At 44.3% G+C, this 23,178-nt stretch overlaps 1 protein-coding gene across 1 annotated transcript in view; it reads left to right on the forward strand.

The window, feature by feature from the left end:
• GUCA1C (guanylate cyclase activator 1C) overlaps positions 1 to 17,494 on the forward strand; it is a 224,617-nt gene extending 207,123 nt beyond the window's left edge. The window contains exon 4 of the mRNA XM_077481122.1: positions 15,025 to 17,494. Within this exon, the coding sequence (XP_077337248.1) occupies positions 15,025 to 15,158 (134 nt within the window). The 3' untranslated portion in view covers positions 15,159 to 17,494. The remainder of the gene's footprint in view (positions 1 to 15,024) is intronic.
• Positions 17,495 to 23,178: the final 5,684 nt, after the last annotated feature.

Raw genomic sequence — 23,178 nt, forward strand, 5'->3', positions numbered from 1 at the left:
CAGGCAAGACGGCGATCCGACCAGACCAAAGTAGTGCAGGGAGCATTTTCAAAGTCGGGACAACTTGTGTCGGACCAGTTAAGACGGCTCCCATAGGGAAACATTGATTTTCACATTTCATGCGACATGAGCTCCCAATGTCGGAGCGTTTGTCGCACCAGTGTAAACTCGGTCCTATTCCAAAATGCATTAAATTCAGACAGGTGTGTGCCTTTCCAAAACATGTCCAATCAACTGAATTTACCACAGGTGGACACCAATTAAGTTGTAGAAATCTCATGTGATGATCAGAGAAAACATGATGAACCTGAGCGCAATTTTGAGTGTCATGACAAAGCCTGTTTTTTTAAAACATTTACAAAGATTTCCCAAAAAAATTTTTACATTACATTACATTTTGTTTACATTGTCATTATTGTTTGTAGAATTTTGAGGAAAATAATGAATTTATTTCATTTTGGAATAGGGCTGTAACATAAAAAAATGTGGAAAAAGTGAGGCGCTGTGAATACTTTCCGGAAACACTGTAAAGGAGTACAGTATTGCCTTGTTTCCACTGAGCGGATCGGTTCCGGTTAGTACAGTTTGTAAGGTCTAGAATGGTCCGGCCTATTCACATAAGCATTTCCACTGCTGTCGGACCACCAGGGGGCATACAGGGTTTAGAAAAAATGCCTAGCGTGACGTCACACTAGTGCGACAAGAAACGTGACGCTACAAACAACAACAATGAAGGTCATCCAGCAGCTCGTCTTTTCTCTAGCTGCTTTTTGGTTCTTTGTAGTTAAAATACATGCCGCACTGTATGAGAGAAGGTTGTGAGCGGCAATGAGAAACGCAGCAGAAGAGAAAACTTCTAGCTTGGATATATAGCCGGGAGGAGAAGTACACCTTTGTGTGGCAAAGGCAAAGATGGCAGCGCTATAGGGTAAGCAACTGACCTACCTACCTACCTGACACACACACTGACCCACTTACCTGACACACACACATTAATAATCCACCTACCTGACACACACACACTGACCCACCTACCTGACACAGACACATACTGACCAACCTACCTGACACACACACACTGACCCACCTATCTGACACACACACACACACACACACACACACACACACTGACCCACCTATCTGACACACACACACACTGACCCATCTACCTGACACACACATAAACACACACACACTGACCCACCTACCAGTTTGCCTGTGAGTAAACAAGTTGCCATTGCACTGTGGAAGCTACCAACAGTGAATACAGAAGTATAGGTCATCTCTTTAGTGTCAGTAAATCATCAGTGTGCCACTGTGTGCAGGACTTCTGTAAGGCTGTCTGCACGTTGTTAGCTCCTGAAATTTTCATTTTCCAGACAGGGAAAAGCTTAAAGACATGGCTGACTACTTTGAGAACAGGTGGGGCCTTCCACAGTGTGTTGGTGCTATGGCTCACACATACCAATAATAGCACCACAAGAATACCACACTGACTACTTCAACAGAAAAGGCTGGCATTCCATCATCCTCCAGGGAGTAGTGGATGGAAAAGGACTGTCCTGGAATGTGAATGTAGGAAAGCTGGGGGAGTTAGCATGATGCTCAGGTTCTAAGATTGTCCACATTTTGGGATTGGGATTGGGTTGGCCAGAGAGGCCTGTACCCAGTTTGCACTAAGAACATTGCTTGGGGACTCTGTCTACCCTTTAAAAAATTGGCTCCTGAAACCATTTCTTGACAATGGCTGCCTGACACCAGAACAACAAACCAATAACAAGAAAACATCCAAGGCACGGGTCGTAGTGGAAAATTCTTTCGGAAGACTTAAGGGTAGATGGCTGTGTCTTATGAAGAGGAATGATAGTGACATTAAACTTACCAAATCCATGGTGCTTACTTGCTGTGCTCTTCACAATCTTTGTGAAAGTCATGGAGAAGACTTCCACTAGGATTGGAATACATCTTCAGAAGAGCCAGTACTGGTATTAGCAGCATAGGACATGGAAGAAGAGTATAATGAAATATGTCAGGCTCTGATGCGGCACCTCAGAGTTTAATTTATTACGATAATTTTTTTTAATTTTTACTAAGTGTTACTATATTTTTAATAAAGTGTTACATTAAATCAGATATACTCAAAAAAAGTCGCTCATGTTTTTTATCCCACAAAAACTTAACTAACAATTTTTTAACAAAAACAAAAACAAGTGTACAGGTCCTGTGCTGCATGAAAGGCACTACTGTATGAGTGGTGACCTGGGATCACGACTGCCTCCAAACACTTGAGCAAGCTGACCCAGGACACCAAGGAAGGCCTAGCTGAATGTAACCAATTGCTCCATCTGCTGCCGAGTGATTTCTGCCTCCTGGCGCATAGCTTCCTGTGCATCCTGACACAGTGCCTGAAACCACCTCTCAGAAAGGTTCTCAATCCTTTCCAGCTGCCTTTCCTCTGCTGCCCGCATATCCTTCATGACTGTTAGCAGATCCAGCTGCAACCTTCTCCTTTCACCTGTAATATACAAAAGACCAGAATAGTGTTTTTGGTAGCATCAGTCCCACTACTGTAACCCCCTTTCTCATCTGCCCCACCAGACTGTAACCCCCTGCTCTCCTGCCACACCTCTGTTCCCCCTGCTCATCTGCCCCACCAATACACCTCCTTTCACATCTGCCCCACTGCTGAACCTCTTCTCATCTCTTCCAACACTGTACTCCCTGCACATCTGCCACACTGCACATCTGCCCCACTGCTGAACCCCTTTCTCATCTCTTTCACCATTGTACCCCCTGCACATATGCCCCACTGCTGAACCCCCTTCTCATCTCTTCCACCACTGTACCCCCAGCACATCTGCCACACTGCAGATCTGCCCCACTGCTGAACCTCCTTCTCGTCTCTTCCACCATTGTATCCCCTGCACATCTGCCACACTGCACATCTGCCCCACTGCTGATTCCCCTTCTCATCTCTTCCACCACTGTACCCCCTGCAGATCTGCCCCACTGCTAGTGATGGACGAACTTCCGACGGGACGTTTCGCGAACGCGAAACGCGAACGGACACAAACGTTCGCGAAAACGACCGTTCGCCGCGGGCTCCATTGACTTCAATGGGAGGCGAATTTCGCAAACCTTTAGGTCGAATTTGCGGCCACGGGGTAATTATTAGGGGGTAGCACGTAGTCCCACCACCTGGACAATAGCATAATACATGTATGAGGTGAATTTGGGATCGATAACTACAAGCATTTTTTTTTTATTTGGGAAATTGTTCTGACAATTCAGGACTATGGAGCTAATGAAGGCAATGGAGGAGAGGGAAGGTCAGGGACCAGGGTAGGCAAACAAGAGGGTGCAGGAGATACAGAGCACTGACAGCAGCACCGTAATACAGAGCACTGACATCAGCACCGTGACATACAGCGCTGACAGCAGCTCCGTGACATACAGCGCTGACAGCAGCTCCGTGACATACAGCGCTGACAGCAGCTCCGTGACATACAGCGCTGACAGCAGCTCCGTGACATACAGCGCTGACAGCAGCTCCGTGACATACAGCGCTGACAGCAGCACCGTGACATACAGCGCTGACAGCAGCTCCGTGACATACAGCGCTGACAGCAGCTCCGTGACATACAGCGCTGACAGCAGCTCCGTGACATACAGCACTGACAGCAGCTCCGTGACATACAGCGCTGACAGCAGCTCCGTGACATACAGCGCTGACAGCAGCACCGTGACATACAGCGCTGACAGCAGCTCCGTGACATACAGCGCTGACAGCAGCTCCGTGACATACAGCGCTGACAGCAGCTCCGTGACATACAGCGCTGACAGCAGCTCCGTGACATACAGCGCTGACAGCAGCTCCGTGACATACAGCGCTGACAGCAGCACCGTGACATACAGCGCTGACAGCAGCTCCGTGACATACAGCGCTGACAGCAGCTCCGTGACATACAGCGCTGACAGCAGCTCCGTGACATACAGCACTGACAGCAGCTCCGTGACATACAGCGCTGACAGCAGCTCCGTGACATACAGCGCTGACAGCAGCACCGTGACATACAGCGCTGACAGCAGCTCCGTGACATACAGCGCTGACAGCAGCTCCGTGACATACAGCGCTGACAGCAGCTCCGTGACATACAGCGCTGACAGCAGCTCCGTGACATACAGCGCTGACAGCAGCTCCGTGACATACAGCGCTGACAGCAGCTCCGTGACATACAGCGCTGACAGCAGCTCCGTGACATACAGCGCTGACAGCAGCTCCGTGACATACAGCGCTGACAGCAGCTCCGTGACATACAGCGCTGACAGCAGCTCCGTGACATACAGCGCTGACAGCAGCTCCGTGACATACAGCGCTGACAGCAGCTCCGTGACATACAGCGCTGACAGCAGCACCGTAAGCAGCCCCAGGAGGAAGTCAGCACAGCACAGGGATGGTGTGATCCCCTCATAATAAGAACCCCCAGGAGGAAGTCAGCACAGCACAGGGATGGTGGGAGCCCCTCATAATAAGAACACCCAGGAGGAAGTCAGCACAGCACAGGGATGGTGGGAACCCCTCATAATAAGCAGCCCCAGTAGAAATATGACACCGCTCAACCTCTTCAAAGAGGAGGGTAGGGGCATATAGTACGGTGTGCTTTTTTGGGTCAGGGAAGTGAGCCAAATGAATTAAGAAGGTCTGTGTGCTTGATTCCAAAAATTGTTTATAGACATATACATGGTCTACTGATCACATGTGTTGAATTCCTCCGAGATCCATGCCTCATTCATTTTTAGAAATGTGAGGTAGTTAACACTGTGGTGAGCTAGGCGAGTACGCTTATCGGTCACAATCCCCCCTGCTGCGCTGAACGTCCTTTCGGACAGGACACTGGATGAGGGGCAAGCCAACAGTTCGATTGCAAATTGGGCAAGCTCTGGCCAGAGGTCAAGCCTGCCCACCCAGTAGTCTAGGGGTTCATCACTCCTCAGAGCGTCCACATCGGCCGTTAACCCAATGTAGTCGGACACCTGACGGTCTAGGCGTTCCCTGATGCTGGATCCGGATGACACCTGTCGATGGGTCGGCTGAAAGAATGACCTCATATCCGAAGTCACCAACACATCTTCAAACCGGCCTCTTCTTGCAGGCGCTGTTGGATTGGTACCCGCAAATCCTTCTCTGGGAGTGGGAATTGCTCCTCTGCCAGCGCACGCAAAAGCAGAATGCAGCATTTCTCGAAGCAAGGCCTGGAAGTGCTGCATTCTGACAGCCCTCTGCGACGGCGGTAACATTTCCGCCATTTTGTGTTTGTACCGGGGGTCTAAGTACGTTGCCACCCAGTACTGGTCCTTGACCCTCATGCTTTTTATACGGGGGTCCCTATTAAAACACTGGAGCATGAAGGCCCCCATTTGCACTAAAGTGGAAGCGGTGTGGTGGCCTGGCTCCTGCTCATCATCCAGGATAATGTCGTCCTCTTCATTCTCCTCTCCCCATCCTCGCACAACAGGGATCCCAGAAAGGTTTAAAGCATGCTCTTCTTGCTCCTGCTCATCCGCCCCGGCACCATCCTCCTCTGACTCCTCATCAGACTCCTGTTGTTGACTTGTCTCAGATAGAGTAGCCCCCCCTGGGAATTCATCCAGCATTGCGACTTCCTCATCTTCCCGCTCCTGCTCCTCCACAGCCTGATCAATGACACGACGCAATGCACGCTCCAGAAAGAAGGCATAAGGTACCATGTCACTGATGGCGCCATGGCTGCGACTGACCAGTTTGGTGATCTCCTCAAATGGCCGCAGAAGTCTGCATGTGTCGCGCATGAGCAGCCACTGGCGCGGTGAAAAAAAACCCAGCTCCCCAGAACCGTTTCTTTCGCAGAGTTCATACAGGTAGACGTTAACTGCACGTTTCTGCTGGAGCAGCCTATCAAGCATATAGAAGGTTGAGTTCCATCGCGTCGGGCAATCGCAAATAAGACGTCTGACCGGCAGATGGTGTCGCCGCTGAATGTCAGCAAGGCGAGCCATGGCCGTGTAAGATCTTCTGAAATGGGCCGAGATTTTCCTTGCCTGCCGCAAGATGTCCTGGACCCCAGGGTATTTGACAAGGAATCGCTGCACGACCAAGTTTAAGACGTGTGCCATGCACGGCACGTGCGTGATTTTGCCCTGTTTCAATGCGCTAAGCAGATTGGCACCGTTGTCACACACCACTTTACCAACTGTCAAATTGAGCGGTGTTAGCCACTCATCTGCCTGTGAACGCAAAGCTGAAAGGAGTGCCGGGCCAGTGTGGCTCTTTGCTTCCAGGCACAACAGACGCAGCACGGCATGGCAACGTCTCACCTGGCATGTGGAATAGGTTCTGGGGAGCTTGGGCGGTGCAGTGGAAGAGACGCTAGCAGCGGAAAAGGAGGAGGCAGCTGAGGAGGAGAGGGAGGAGGATGGAGTAGGAGGAGGAGAAGAAGAGTCAGGCCTGCATGCAATCCGTGGCGGTAAAACCAAATCTACACGGGTGCCACGGGTTACATGCTTGACGGCCGTCAGAAGGTTCACCCAGTGGGCAGTAAAACTGATATACCTTCCCTGCCCGTGTTTGCTAGACCACGTGTCTGTGGTCAGATGTATCTTGGCACCGACACTGTGTGCCAGAGATACATTCACTTGCCGCTGAACATGGCCATATAGCTCTGGGATGCCCTTCTCTGAGAAATACTTCCTTCCTGGGACCTTCCATTGTGGTGTTCCAATGGCCACAAATTTGCGAAAGGCCTCCGAGTCCACCAGTTTATATGGCAGTAGTTGGCGGGCTATGAGTTCTGACAAGCCAGCCGCCAACCGTTGGGCAAGAGGGTTATCCGGCGTCATCATTTTTTTACGCTCAAACATTAGGCCCACGGAAGCCTGCCTTTTTGCAGAAAAATGTGAGCTTGGCGTGATGGAAGGTGGAGTGGAGGACAATTGTGAGGAGAGAGGAGAAGGAGAAGTAGAAGACGAGGCTGGACGGTGAGAGCCTGCAGTGTGGCTTTGTGTGTTCCGTTGCTCCCACTGGGCTCGGTGATGGCTGCTCATGTGCCTTCTTAAGGCGGTCGTCCCTAGGTGAGTATTGGGCTTACCGCGACTAACGCGTTGACTGCAAAGATTGCAGATGGCAACGCTATTGTCAGCAGCGGACACGTTAAAAAAAGCCCACACTGCGGAGCCATGTGCCGGTGTCCTGGGAGCGCCAGATGTGACCGTACATGGTCGATGACTCGCTCCTGATACATTTGCAGTCTGCTTTGTCCCTGCTGTGCAATGTAAGTCATTGCTGCTTCTCCTCCCTATCTGCTGGTCCATATCTCCCTCTGAACTCCCCTCCTCTTCCTCTCTTGTGGGCACCCACGTGACATCACTAGACACGTCATCATCAACGTCACCTTCCCCACCGCTATAAGTAGAGTAGGCAGCAACACCGGGGACCAACCTCCTCCTTGGGCTGATCTGGGTACTGGCGTCAGACTGCTGAGTAGCGCTTGTTGCTACCTCCTCTTCCTGATCCAATACCAAGAGTGGCTGCGCATCAGAAATGTCCTCTTGATATGGATCGGAAAATAATTCCAGTGACTCAAGCGGAAGGTATGTGGTGGTGGTGGTGGTGGTCGTGTTGTTGGTGGTAGTGTCTTTGGGGGTGCACATAGCAGAGAGTGAAGAAGAGGGTGCAGATCGAGAGGATGAGGAGGGTGCAGAAGAGTAAGGCTGAGCGAGCCACTCAACCAAGTCTGGTGCATCCTTTAAAGTAATTGAACGCACCTTCTGCAACTTCCCACTTTGGCTCAAGCCTGTTGCTCCTGCCCTACCCCTACCACCCCTGCGGAAGGGCCTGCCTCTTCCTCTGCATGTCATTTTTTAAATGACCCTGTGACAAAACTCTTAGTCCCTATACCGCTGAAGGACTGCTGCAGTATAGGTGAGCGGTCAGCAGTGGTGCACGTCAACCCTATCTATTGTGGACCTATAGCGGTCCTTACAGAACAGCAGACTGTACCGCACTCAAGCCTATGTACCGTAGCACCCTATACCAAGTTACCAGTCCTTATAAGAACTTTTGTGGACCAAGCAGGTTGTGTATTAGTGTTTAGCAGACTGTACGTCAGTCCCTATACCGCTGAAGGACTGCTGCAGTATAGGGCAGCGGTCAGCAGTGGTGCACGTCAACCCTATCTATTGTGGACCGATAGCGGTCCTTACAGAACAGCAGACTGTACCGCACTCAAGCCTATGTACCGTAGCACCCTATACCAAGTTACCAGTCCTTATAAGAACTTTTGTGGACCAAGCAGGTTGTGTATTAGTGTTTAGCAGACTGTACGTCAGTCCCTATACCGCTGAAGGACTGCTGCAGTATAGGGCAGCGGTCAGCAGTGGTGCACGTCAACCCTATCTATTGTGGACCGATAGCGGTCCTTACAGAACAGCAGACTGTACCGCACTCAAGCCTATGTACCGTAGCACCCTATACCAAGTTACCAGTCCTTATAAGAACTTTTGTGGAACAAGCAGGTTGTGTGTTAGTGATTAGCAGACTGTACGTCAGTCCCTATACCAATGAAGGACTGCTGCAGTATAGGGCAGCGGTCAGCAGTAGTGCACGGCAACCCTATGTATTGTGGACCGATAGCGGTCCTTACAGAACAGCAGACTGTACCGCACTCAAGCCTATGTACCGTAGCACCCTATACCAAGTTACCAGTCCTTATAAGAACTTTTGTGGACCAAGCAGGTTGTGTATTAGTGTTTAGCAGACTGTACGTCAGTCCCTATACCGCTGAAGGACTGCTGCAGTATAGGGCAGCGGTCAGCAGTGGTGCACGTCAACCCTATGTATTGTGGACCGATAGCGGTCCTTACAGAACAGCAGACTGTAACGCACTCAGGCCTATGTACCGTAGCACCCTATACCAAGTTACCAGTCCTTATAAGAACTTTTGTGGACCAAGCAGGTTGTGTGTTAGTGATTAGCAGACTGTACGTCAGTCCCTATACCAATGAAGGACTGCTGCAGTATAGGGCAGCGGTCAGCAGTAGTGCACGGCAACCCTATGTATTGTGGACCGATAGCGGTCCTTACAGAACAGCAGACTGTAACGCACTCAGGCCTATGTACCGTAGCACCCTATACCAAGTTACCAGTCCTTATAAAAACTTTTGTGGACCAAGCAGGTTGTGTGTTAGTGTTTAGCAGACTGTGCGTCAGTCCCTATACCGCTGAAGGACTGCTGCAGTATAGGGCAGCGGTCAGCAGTGGTGCACGTCAACCCTATCTATTGTGGACCGATAGCGGTCCTTACAGAACAGCAGACTGTACCGCACTCAAGCCTATGTACCGTAGCACCCTATACCAAGTTACCAGTCCTTATAAGAACTTTTGTGGACCAAGCAGGTTGTGTATTAGTGTTTAGCAGACTGTACGTCAGTCCCTATACCGCTGAAGGACTGCTGCAGTATAGGGCAGCGGTCAGCAGTGGTGCACGTCAACCCTATGTATTGTGGACCGATAGCGGTCCTTACAGAACAGCAGACTGTAACGCACTCAGGCCTATGTACCGTAGCACCCTATACCAAGTTACCAGTCCTTATAAGAACTTTTGTGGACCAAGCAGGTTGTGTGTTAGTGATTAGCAGACTGTACGTCAGTCCCTATACCAATGAAGGACTGCTGCAGTATAGGGCAGCGGTCAGCAGTAGTGCACGGCAACCCTATGTATTGTGGACCGATAGCGGTCCTTACAGAACAGCAGACTGTACTGCACTCAGGCCTATGTACCGTAGCACCCTATACCAAGTTACCAGTCCTTATAAAAACTTTTGTGGACCAAGCAGGTTGTGTGTTAGTGTTTAGCAGACTGTGCGTCAGTCCCTATACCGCTGAAGGACTGCTGCAGTATAGGGCAGCGGTCAGCAGTAGTGCACGGCAACCCTATGTATTGTGGACCGATAGCGGTCCTTACAGAACAGCAGACTGTAACGCACTCAGGCCTATGTACCGTAGCACCCTATACCAAGTTACCAGTCCTTATAAGAACTTTTGTGGACCAAGCAGGTTGTGTGTTAGTGATTAGCAGACTGTACGTCAGTCCCTATACCAATGAAGGACTGCTGCAGTATAGGGCAGCGGTCAGCAGTAGTGCACGGCAACCCTATGTATTGTGGACCGATAGCGGTCCTTACAGAACAGCAGACTGTACCGCACCCAAGCCTATGTACCGTAGCACCCTAGACAGACCAAGTTACCAGTCCTGATAAAGAGCTTTGTGGAACAAGTGAGTTGTGAATGATTAGCAGACTGCAGCAGAAGGGCAGCAGTCAAGTATAATATTCTTTCTATATTTGGAAGAAAGAATATTATACGTGTACAAGCCTATTACCGTACCACTGATACCAGTCCTGAAAAGAACCTTTGTGGAACTAATAGTAACAGCAAGTCTTTAAAATTATCCTCACTGCCTGACACACTGCTTCCTGCCTGTCCCTATACAAATTGGCAAAAAAGAGTAGGCTGGAACGATTAGCTGGAACAGCTCTTTTGTGGACCTGATAGTAACAGCTAATGATGATGATGATGATGATGATGAAGAAAGACTAATCTGGCTGAGCTGTCCCTAAAATAGCAGCATACAGCGCTCTGTCCCTTTATCTAAACTGACAAAAGAAACTCAGGCTGCTGACCTAACACCTATACCAGTCCTGAAAAGAACTTTTGTGTACCAAATAGCTAGCGTTTTCTCTGTCCCTACTCCACACAGGATCCTTTCCCTACAGTGACAGAAGAAAGAATGTAAAATGGCCACCGGATCGGGTGTATTTATAGGTTAGGGGGAATGTCCAAGTGTCCATGAGCTGTCATGTCTCAATTGGTTGTCCTGTAACACATGATAAACGTGTCACGAAAGGTTAAAGTTCTTGTATACATTAAACACGTAAGTCCGCCGGGGCGAACGACGGAAAAAGGCGTTCGAACCCGCGGACGGCGAAAGTCGGAAATTCGCCGCGAAACGACCGCCGGGCGAACCGTTCGGCCATCACTACCCACTGCTGATTTATTTTAAGAAAATGCACAATTACAACTTTCACTACTATCATCATGTCTTACCAGTGTGCCAGGGTGCATTGGGCATACTCTGTGGTTGGCTACTCTGTGGTTGGCTTGATTAAATAGTACTGGTGCTGCTGAAAGACGTTGAAGGTCCATCATCAGAAAAGTTTGATGCATCATTGGAGAGCCCATCAACTGTTTCTGAAAATGCACATATGGTTATATATATATTTTTAAATGGTTAGCAGGCCAAGTATGGCAAGTATAAAAAAAAAAACTTACCAAAGGGGTCTATCATGGATTCGAGAATTGCAGTTGCAGAGTCCAGACGTACCTCGCTACCTTGGTTTGCTGGCCTATGACCGTAAATGGTGTCCATGGGGTCGTACCACCTCCAAGTACTCCGACTATTTCCACTACGGCTGTTGGCCTTAATTTTTTTATATTGGCCTTTAAGCTTCTTTAGCTTTGCCCTACACTGACCCGACGTCCGTTCAAATCCCTCGGCTGCCATTTGCTGAGAAATATCTTTATACGCCTTTTCATTTCTCTCTGATCCATCAAGCTCACTCTGAATAACGCTATCACCAATTATAGTTAGGAAAGTAGATACAGTGGTGTGAAAAAGTGTTTGCCCTCTTCCTCATTTCCTGTTCCTTTGCATGTTTGTCACACTTAAGTGTTTTGGAACATCAAACCAATTTAAACAATAGTCAAGGACAACACAAGTAAACACAAAATGCAATTTGTAAATGAAGGTGTTTATTATTAAAGGTGAAAAAAAATCCAAACCATCATGGCCCTGTGTGAAAAAGTGATTGCCCCCTAAACCTAATAACTGGTTGGGCCACCCTTAGCAGCAAAAACTGCAACCAAGCGTTTGCGATAACGTGCAATGAGGCTTTTACAGCGTCCTGGAGGAATTTTGGCCCACTCATCTTTGCAGAATTGTCCTAATTCAGTTACATTAGAGGGTTTTCGAGCATGAACGGCCTTTTTAAGGTCATACCACAACATCTCAATAGGATTCAGGTCAGAACTTTGGCTAGGCCACTCCAAAGTCTTCATTTTGTTTTTCTTCAGCCATTCGGTGGTGGACTTGCTGGTGTGTTTAGGATCATTGTCCTGCTACAGAACCCAAGTTCGTTTCAGCTTGAGTACACGAACAGATGGTCGGACATTCTCCTTCGGGATCTCTTGGTAGACAGCAGAATTCATAGTTCCTTTTATCACGGCAAGTATTCCAGGTCCTGAAGCAGCAAAACAGCCCCAGACCATCACACTACCACCACCATATTTTACTGTTGGTATAATGTTCTTTTTATGAAATGCAGTGTTCCTTCTACGCCAGATATACTTGGACACACACCTTCCAAAGAGTTCCACTTTTGTCTCATCGGTCCACAGAATGTTGTCCCAAAAGTCTTGGGGATCATCAAGATGTGTTGTGGAGAAATTGAGACGAGCTTTGATGTTCTTTTTGCTCAGCAGTGGTTTTCTCCTTGGAACTCTGCCATGCAGGCCATTTTTGCCCAGTCTTTTCCTGATGGTGGAGGCATGAACGCTGACCTTAACTGAGGCAAGTGAGGCCTGCAGTTCCTTGGACGTTGTTGTGGGGTCTTTTGTGACCTCTTGGATGAGTCGTCGCTGCGCTCTTGGGGTAATTTTGGGCGGCCAGCCACTCCTGGGAAGGTTCACCACTGTTCCATGTCTTCGCCTTTTGTGGATAATGGCTCTCACTGTGGTTCGCTGGATTCCCAAAGCTTTGGAAATGGCTTTATAACCCTTTCCAGACTGATAGATCTCAATTACTTTCTTTCTCAATTGTTCCTGAATTTCTTTGGGTCTCGGCATGATGTGTAGCTTTTAAGGATCTTCTGGTGGACCTTACTGTGTCAAGCAGCTCCTATTTAAGTGATGCCTTGATTGTGAACAGGTGTGGCAATAATCAGGCCTGGGTGTGGCTAGAGAAATTGAACTCAGGTGTGGACAACCACAGTTATAGTATGTTTTAACAAGGGGGGCAATCACTTTTTCACACAGGGCCATGATGGTTTGGATTTTTTTTCACCTTTAATAATAAACACCTTCATTTACAAATTGCATTTTGTGTTTACTTGTGTTGTCCTTGACTATTGTTTAAATTGGTTTGATGTTCCAAAACACTTAAGTGTGACAAACATGCAAAGGAACAGGAAATTAGGAAGGGGGCAAACACTTTTTCACACCACTGTAGTTCCTGAGATGACCAGACCCTGTTATTGTTTGCAGGCATCCTCCTCCTTTATCTGGACTGAATGGCGATGTGGCGTTTGTTTGGCACTTTCCTTTGACGTCAGCATTGACGTATTTCTTTCCGCCAATCAGTGGAATGTATCGTCTGACGCCAGTAACTCTGGCCTAACCATACCGTACCATTTTCTATGGCCCTGAATGGTGCGCTAAGGTTCGGTTGTGTGGCCCGCTTTTATAATGGAAACACTCAAAATAGCGTACCGAACCGATTTGCTCAGTGGAAACGAGGCATAAGTGTAAACTCTCAAGGAAGAATGAACAAGGTTCATGAAATAAATTGTGATAAATTGATAATATAAATAAATTACAACTGTATGGATAAAGTTTCCTTGCAAAAATAAACAATAAAAATCCGGGTGCGGATGATCAGCTGTGTCTAAATATCACCCTCAGTGTCTTGCCTCCACCAAATATATGAAACGCAAACTCACCAGAGCCTATTGCTGTCTAAATTATAGGACAGCAAAAGCGCATGTATTAATCACTGGATCTCCTCTTAGGGATGCATGTGGTAATTGATGGACATGATTGATCTTCTGATCCTTTTTATAGGGCCATCAGTCCGATTCACATTGGTACGATTTGGCATGCGACTTAGCATGTCAAATCAGCAGCAATGGCACTGACCTAATAAGGCTCCGCACCGATTTCAAAAAGTAGTTTTTGTACTACTTTTTGAGATTTCGGGCTGCAATTTACAGTGACATATTTGCAGAAACCTGCACAGATGTCTCTGAAATTGCAGCAGAAATTGGGACTGACACGCGGGATTGAAATCGTGCAGCTTCATTCCCGCAGCTTAGTGTGAACCTGGGCTCACAGAAACTTCTTACACTCATCTGCCAAAATCAGGAGAATCACCAATGCCAGAGAAAAAATACTCATAGTGTAGTATTTATTAAAAACAAGTTAAAATATATATATATAACAACTGTGATTTACATAAACAGGGTAGCTAAAGCATAGGTGAGTAAGTATCAGCAAACATCAAACGTCGCCAAACCGCAAACTGGGGAATGATGGCTGGACCTTGAGTATAAATCAGTTCATATAAAGTGCAGCATAAACATATCACACATATATCAAATATGTTATCACATGACTTGTACAGGATCATTAGCGCTTCTTATCGCAAAACATCTGGTATATGTACAAACAAGACATAATTTTATATTAACATACAATTGAACACATACACACACACACACACACACAACAAACAAAGGAAGAGAGAAAGAAAAAAACTCACCCAACAATCAAACACAAAAAAAAACTGCCTGACCATCCAGCCCACATATGAAAGATCACACTACAAAGCATACCAATATAGTTGGATGTGTTCAGGCTAAGAGGAGACCAAGAAAGGAAAAGACACTTAACCTCACATATATAGAGCATATATGAGACTTGGTCACTGGATATGGTGTAGATTATAATAAAAAGCACATCTAATGGGAATAAATCAAGAAAGTGTTCCCATTTCACATTGCAAAGAAGGGTGGCAAAAGCACAATGGTTCAAACTATAATAGATGAAAAACGACCTGGGAGTGCACATCTATATGCAACATCAATCAGAATTATCGATTGCTTGTGAAAAATCACCATATATATAAAATGTATTAAATAAGCCTGTCTTCTTTTTAGGGGAACTGACATTAGAAGAGTTTATTGGTGGAATACAAAAGGATCCTGCCCTTCTTGAGCTCATTTCTAAAAGTTTCGACCTCTCCAATGTGTTGAAAACAATACAAAATGGAAGACGGAGGAGTATGCCTTGAAGAATGTTTGCTATCTAGGATATCTCTCCCCGTCTTACTACAAGAATATGCCTTTCTGCAGTGAGAAGATGTCATGTTGCATGAGGATTTTCCCATTGATCTCTCAGAGATTATAAGTAGAGCGGTAGTAAGATATAAGTGGTGCGATCTTGCAAAGACTTCTCTTGAAGGAATAATACATTTACATTACGTAATATAACAAGGCTGTACAAGGCTTCAGTAGGCCAGGGAAAAGTGATCTTTTTGATATTAATTGATTCAAATCCAGTTTAAATGGATTTAAAAGGAATTGACTTTCATCTGGATTAGTTAGGATAAAAGGAGGGGCTGTCTGACCTTTTTGTTTAACTAACCGCTACTTTCATGCTAACACGACAGACTTTAAAAAAAAAAAGTTTCTGAAAAGGTCATGGTCATTCTGACAAAAGCTTAAAAGATGACGAATAAAAGACAATTGGATGCATTGCAGCATTTTATTCTCATTTAAACTTGTCTGGAAAGAAAACTGTGGCAAACAATGTACAGATCTCAGGGGCATAATCTACGTGTAAATGTTGATTATTTATATCTTTATGGTTATAATACACATTTTTTTTCTCTTTAAATATAAATACATATTATGTTTTTAAAATATACTTGAACAACACGGGTCATAGGTTTAATAGATGCTTATTACCGTAATAATATTTGAGTTTCTGAAATAGATTTTAGAAGGGTTAGATCCTCTACATTAATGCAGTTTGTGTTCCAACTGGAGCAATTCCTTATCTCTATTGGGATACAGACAGCAATCAAAACCAGACACTAGTGATAGGCCTTTCCCATTCTCTAAAAAATGTTTAAAAAAAAAATCTGTTAATATGTGTGCTCACATTAATCAATTTTCATTGCTTTCTGTTCTATAGGACACCCGGCAAACAGATAGGAAGGGGGGATAATTAAAATGTAATAATTATGTAAAACGCTTGTATTGTAACCTGCATTTTCAGTCTGTGAATAGTGCTCATGTGTCAGATGCTATAAATATACAAATAATGGTATAAGACAATCATTAGACATTATTTTTGGTTTTGAGAACCATCCTCAGATAACTGCTGCCTGTGAGAAATCACAAAGCCTTCCAACTAGAAGGCCTATGTTTTGTTTTTGTTTTTTAGGTACCATATTGTACTATATTGCTATAGTGGCATTATGGTAGTAGTGAATGGGAGTAGAATGCATCAAACTACATTTTTGCTTAAAATTTTACCTATAGAAAGCCCTGCAGGAATTCATGCATGCCAAATGTAGAAAGCACCCCATCTACCTAATAAAGATCAATACTGTGATCACACACCAGCAAACACTACAAATGTACTTATGTAATCTCCTGAGCTCCAGATTAGCAACACTCAATCCAGACAAAGCTATATAGCTAATAAAGCTGAATCCCTTGTCTGGGTCAACCTGCACACGTGCCTGACCACATATCCAAGAACTGGAATTTGTAGGTACAGGACCTCTTTAACCACTTTATGACACTCCCTTCTTGTCAGGCCATTTTTCAGCTGTGGTAGTTAGTTACTCCACTATGCAACACTCTACCAAAATTAATTTTACATTATTTTTTATACAACATATAGAGCTTTCTTTTGGTGGTGTTTAATATGCTGCCCATTTAACACATACGGGCAGTGGCAAAAGGGTGAGTTTAACATATACGTCACTGGGCGGCTAATGTTTCTGTGCTGAGCACACTCTTCCAGCACTGAGACAAGCTACCAAAGACATCTGAACAATATTAGTGGAGTGTTAATGGGAAATCATTGGCGTGTGATCGATCGCATATAGAAAACATCAGTTTGGAGGGTTATCATCAGAAAATTGAGTACTTATTACAGAAGATAAAGCCTTTGTTGACCATACATAATAAGTAAAGTCATGAAGTCCAGGTGAGGGCATTCCAGGTGAATTTAGAGGAAGATTAAAGTGCACAATTAATGGTGGAAAGACATTTATTTATAAACACTTATGAACATTCTTTAGCACTTTTGATATATATTTCTCAATTTTGATTTGTAGTTTATTTTGCACTGGAAAAAAGGGGTACAGCATAAGCGCTCTTGGTCCAAACAAACTATTGGTAGCTCTACAGCAAAAACAAAACAAAAGGTTGTCCAGGAGTTTCACCTTAGTAAAATTGTCTGGGCTGGGAAGAGTATGAATTTATTGATAATAGAAAGTAACACTTCTACAACCCATAGACAAAAAACATTCACCTAAGTACCTATAAGTCAGTGATTAGGTGAGTTCTTCTGAATTGGGTTTGCCTATTAAAAAAAAGGGGGAGAGAGAAAGTGGACCAAAGGCCTGGACAGGATTCTTCAAAAAGGAACAAACTGGAAAAAGCAAAAATATTACTATTTCATTTTTGCTATTTCCAGTTTGTTCCTTTTTGAAGAATCCTGTCCAGGCCTTTGGTCCACTTTCTCTCTCCCCCCCTTTTTTTTTTAACTATTGGTAGCTGGCAGGACAGGCTCCCGAAGGGGTTAATAACCACTTGGTTTATTTATTTTTTTACTATGTAAAGCTAAAAAATACTTTGAAAGAAAACAAGACAATAACAGTTTCCCTGACTTTTTAGTAAAAACATATCAAATCAAAATGCCTGGATAGTACAAACACCTCCAAAATAAACCCTTTTTTGGAAAATGGACACCCCAAGGTGTCTCAAATTCTTTGCCACAAGTCAGAAATGATTAAACTTGCTGGTATTAAGATGGTTAAAAAATTAATTAAGTGTGCATTGTCTTTAAAAGTCACCCATTGAAGCCAAGTGTAATGCCTAGTACACACTAAGGCCGTGTACAATCAGTCGGAATTTCCAACAAATGTTCGATGTGAGCTTGTTGTCGGAAATTCCGACTGCGTGTAGGCTCCATCAGATATTTTTTGTCGGAATTTTCAACAAACAAAATTTGAGAGCTGGTTCTCCAATTTTACGACAACAAAATCCATTGTTGGAAAATTCCGATTGTGTGTACACAATTCCGATGCACAAAATTCCACACATGCTCAGAATCAAGCAGAAGAGCCGCACTGGCTACTGAACTTCATTTTTCTCAGCTTGTCGTACGTGTTGTACGTCACTGCGTTCTTGACGTTCAGCATTTGTGCGATCGTGTGTATGTAAGACAAGTTTGAGCGAACATCCGTCGGAAATAAATCCAGGATTTTGTTGATGGAATGTTCAGTCGTCTGTACGTGGCATAACAGGTTTTTTTCCTGCGAGTTGCATGAAAAAACTGACAGTTCCGGTCCGAGCCACTGTACTAACCAACCAAGCGAGGTTAGTTCAGAGATCTCTCCCGCTGAGCTGTTATGCTCTGACAGGGGGTTGGCCCCCCTGCCAGAACACTCTGATCAGCGCTCTCTGCCATTGGCTCAGAGCGTGAATTGGGAGTCGTCAGCTTCTGGTTTTCCAGCATGAATGTCAGAAGCTGACCACATGGTTGGCTTCTGTCGGACAGGCCGACATTCAAACAGGCCAAATGCAGGCCGGTTTTATTTGAACCGGCCCTTTTCTCCCGACATTCAGCCCGTGTATATGGGGCTTTAGGCATGGCATAGATGATGCATTTTGAATTTGAGTTTGAATGAAAAAACAGATTTGATTCTCCCATTAACACACTCGGTGTTGATGGAGGAAATCCCCCACAGAGGCGTTATATTCTGACAGTGTTCATTCCGTCAGGATACAATGATCAATGTTGGTGGCACTGATTTTTGGGGGGGGAAAAATGTCAGGCTGGTTGTACAGAAGTCAATTGAGGGATCAACTTCTGTACAACTGGCCTGCCCATAGATGAATAGAAATTCGGCCAGCCTCTGCTGAACGGGCCACATTTCAATCCATCAATGGTAGGTTTAAATTTTCCAATTATTACTGTAAGTTTCATGTAAAATGTAATAGCATTACCCTGAAATTTCATTGTGTGGAAAGCCTAGATGTCATTAATAAACTACAAACATTTTAAACAATACCAATATCTTTGGCATAAGTACAGTGGCAAGAAAAAGTGTGTGCACCTCTTGAAATTAACGTTTTTTTTGCAGTAATTTGCCATATTATGAGATCTGTGCCTTATCTCACAATAAGAAAACACAATGTGCTTAAGCTGATAACACACAAACAATTCTAATTTTTTGTGTCTTTATTGAACATATCCATTAAACACTCATGCTGGAGGAAAAAGGGAATCCTTGGAGATGAAGTGTTACTAAACCCACTACAGTAAAATCAGTCTGTATATGCAGAATAGCATACTTGTGATACTCACTGTGGAACCTAAGGGGTTTATCCTCCATGTTGTGTAAAAAGGCTGTTTGATCCTGGCTTCTCTGATCCTCCCCGCCTTCTACTGTCCCCTAATAATTTTCTGATAACACAGAGTCAATGAAGTGAGGCTGCACATTTGTGTGTGTTGCTAGAGATTTTTTTTTTCCTTAGGAGGATGCATGTGATCAGCACAGGGCCAATCAGCACTGTCCAGACAGAGGGTGAGGGATCTTGCAGTCTCATTGGACAGACAGAAAACAAGTGCTTGGGTGGACAATGATAGAAGTCATAAGACTGCTCTAACTGCTGATGAGAAAAGAGTTTATATTTACTAAAATAATTGCATTTCCATGTCCTGTGTACTGTGGGAGACCAGATATAGTGAATGCAGGGCCCTGGGTTTAGTAACACTTTAATAGCTGGTCCATCCTCCTTTGGCAGCAATGACTTCAAGAAAATGCTTTCAGTAGCTCTGGATCACACCTACACAACATTCAGGGGGTATTTTAGACCATTCTTCTTTACAAAACTGCTTCAGCTCAGATACATTTGTAGGATGTCTGGTGTGACCTGCTCTACTGAGCTCACAGCATCTCTGTGGGGTTATGGTTGGGCTCTGACTGGGCCACTCCAAAAGGTGCATACTCTTTTTCTGAAGCCAGACTGTGGTGGATTCAATGCATCAAGGTCAACCAACTTCTCCTAAGCTTCAGCTGGATGGCCACCCTGACATTATTCTGTAGGATATTTTGGTAAACTTGGGAATTAATTTTCACCTCAATGAGGGAAAGTGATCCAGTCCCTGAAGCAGTGAAGCAAGCCCAAATCATGATGTTCCCTCTACCATACTTCATTGTTAGGATGATGTTTAGTGATTGGTGATTAGTGCTGAGTATTGTTCTTGAACATCTCTACTTTTGTTTTACCAGTTCACATTTTCCCAGTAGTGTTGAGATTTGCAAAGGTGCTCTTTGGTATGTTTAAAGCATTTTTGGAAAGCAGCAGCTTCCTCTATGGTGTTTTGCCATGGACACCCAACCTGTTCAAAGACTTACATATGGTAGACTCATGAACAGGGATGTTTGCCAGTTCCAGTGATGTCTTCAAGCCTTTAGCTGCTACTCCTGGTGTCTTTACCTCATTGAGGATCCAGCATTGTGCCTTGGGAGTCATCTTGACTGGACCAGTTCTAGAAAGAGTAGCCGCAGTACTAAACTGTCTCCATTTAAAGAAAATGTGTCTGTCAACAGATGGATGCCTAAACACTTTGAGATTGCTTTGTATCCCTTTCCAGCATTATGCAGATCAACTACTCTTGAGAGCTCCTTTTTGTTAGGCATGGTTCACATCAGCTGATGCTTCTTATGAACAGCAATCTTAAAATGTTTGTGTGTCTTATCAATAAAAATTATTCTAAACCACACCTCCAAACTCATTCATTACTTAATTGGACTCCAGGTGTGCAAACTACTGATTCCAGTTAGCTTTTTAAGTAATTAATCCATGGATTCACTTATTTTCCTCCAGCACTGGTAATGTTTAATGGGTGTGTTCAATGAAGACACACAAAATTAGAATTGAGTGTGATCAGCTTATGCACATTGCTTTTGTCTATTGTTTTTACTTTAGCTGGCCATAGTCGGTCTGTTTTTTTCATTCAACCAGTGGGTTAACCTCCCTGGCGGTATGATTATTTCAGATTTTTGATGCTGAAAGTGGTACAATTATTTTACATGTAAATTTGGCCTTATTTGATATTGTAGGTCTGTAATTCTTAGGAATAACTCACTTAAATCTGTCCAAACAAGAGTCTAGTAGACATCCCGTGCAGGATAAAGTTTGAAAAACAAAATCATAAATTATAATATAATAAATAACTATAAATAATTATATCAAATAATATAATAATACAAATTATTCAATAATGTAATCAAATCAAAAACACAGAAATTTGCTCAATTACAGAATTGACGCTGTCATTACTTTCAGTGTTTGATGGATTTCCCCACAGATCACTATCGCTCAATTCTGCAAGTGATTCTAATTTATTATCGCTGTTTTCTAGTTGGTCTAAAACCACTTTTGATGTAAAGGGATGGTTTTGGTTGCTATGGACAGTTTCCAGGCAGAAAGAACAGTATATATATATAATATAAAACTGCATGCAGGGCACTGGACAAACCACTAGGGACAAAAGGGATGTGAAATAAATTGATACAGTAATGTAATCTGTGAGATTACAGTGTACTGTATATATATTGTGGGTTTTACTTTTTTAATTTGGCACCGTTCTCCATCCACGTGCGTCGCAACGCTCGCAGGGAACGGAGCTTGGCTTCGTGATAGATCAAGCATAGGGCGGCTGGCACACAGTGCGGGGAGACATCACAGGATCCTAGGGACAAGGTAAGTAAGCTGTTCCTGGATACTGCGATGCAATCCCGAGTGTGGCTCGGGGTTACCGCATTTGGTGCTGAAAATCCACCCCGAGCCACAGTCGGGAATATCGTCAAAAGGGTTAAACAATAAAAACTGGCCAGATTGCCAAATCCACAAATTATATGTGGATGGAAGAATCATTCCCGCTGAGCTATTGTGTTCTGCTGGAGGGGAGACCTCCCCGCTGTCAGAACACAATGATCAGCGTTGCATGCTATATCCTGCATCTGATCAGGCAGCATTTATCCAGCAGTCTAGATTGATTCTGTACAACTAGGGTGCCCATACATGGATCAAAATCCATCCTGTCCCTTCTCAAATGGCCAAGTTTCGATCCATGTATAGGCAGAACAAGTAAGCTATCAACACATGAGCACAAAATTGCAGTGAAAAGCATTTAAACATGCAGGAAAGTCCATTAAAACATGAACATTTATGAAATTGCTATCTGTAGACAATCCACACAGGAAATGTGTTGCCCCCATGCTCAGCAGTCTAATGCAAAACTTTGAGCACTCCCTCGTCATATGCAATTGGGTTAATTTACTAAACAAGTTTAGACTGTTCAATGTTCATTTTGCAAAGTGAATGTTCACGAGGCTTAGTGAATTTGATGAAGATGTGTTTACTTCAATCAGCCAATCAGGTGCTAGCATTCACTTCGCTTAGTGAACAGTCTCTACTCCTTTAGTAAATAAACTGTGAGGCTTTCAATCATATAATTAGACCAGGCATAGCCAAAATTTTGCAAAAGACTAGTTGTTTTATGTTTTCGGAAAATTTGGGGAGCTAAACATGACAGGGACCCTCTTCATTACTACCCAGGAATCAAATCCTTAAATTCAATTTTAAGGTATGGTGATGGTTTTCAATTACCTTTGTTATCACCAGTTAATCTCATGCCAATATAGAGTATGTTCCCGAATAGTAAATACAATATATGTTACTATCAACATGCCTTATGTAACCTATAACTCTACGGTTATTAAAATTGTAAATACAACACAAATGTATACATTACTTTGCTAGTATTTTATGTTTTATATTTTATTTACTTGATTTTGTCTGGCTGGCAGCATGATTGCCAGCCAAAAAATACATGAAGAGCAGCTGAAACCACACGTGGTTTCAACTTTCAAGTGCATGCTTCGTGCAACAGCTGCAAAATAAAAGCTTTATTTTGGAGTGATAGCATTATACAAAGTAAACATAGTACAAATTACATATATATATATATATATATATATATATATATATATATAT

This window comes from Lithobates pipiens, unplaced genomic scaffold (genome assembly GCF_037356315.1).
Source record: "Lithobates pipiens isolate NorthernLeopardFrog02 unplaced genomic scaffold, aLitPip1_a1.2 Scaffold_16, whole genome shotgun sequence".
NCBI classification, from domain to species: Eukaryota; Metazoa; Chordata; class Amphibia; order Anura; family Ranidae; genus Lithobates; species Lithobates pipiens.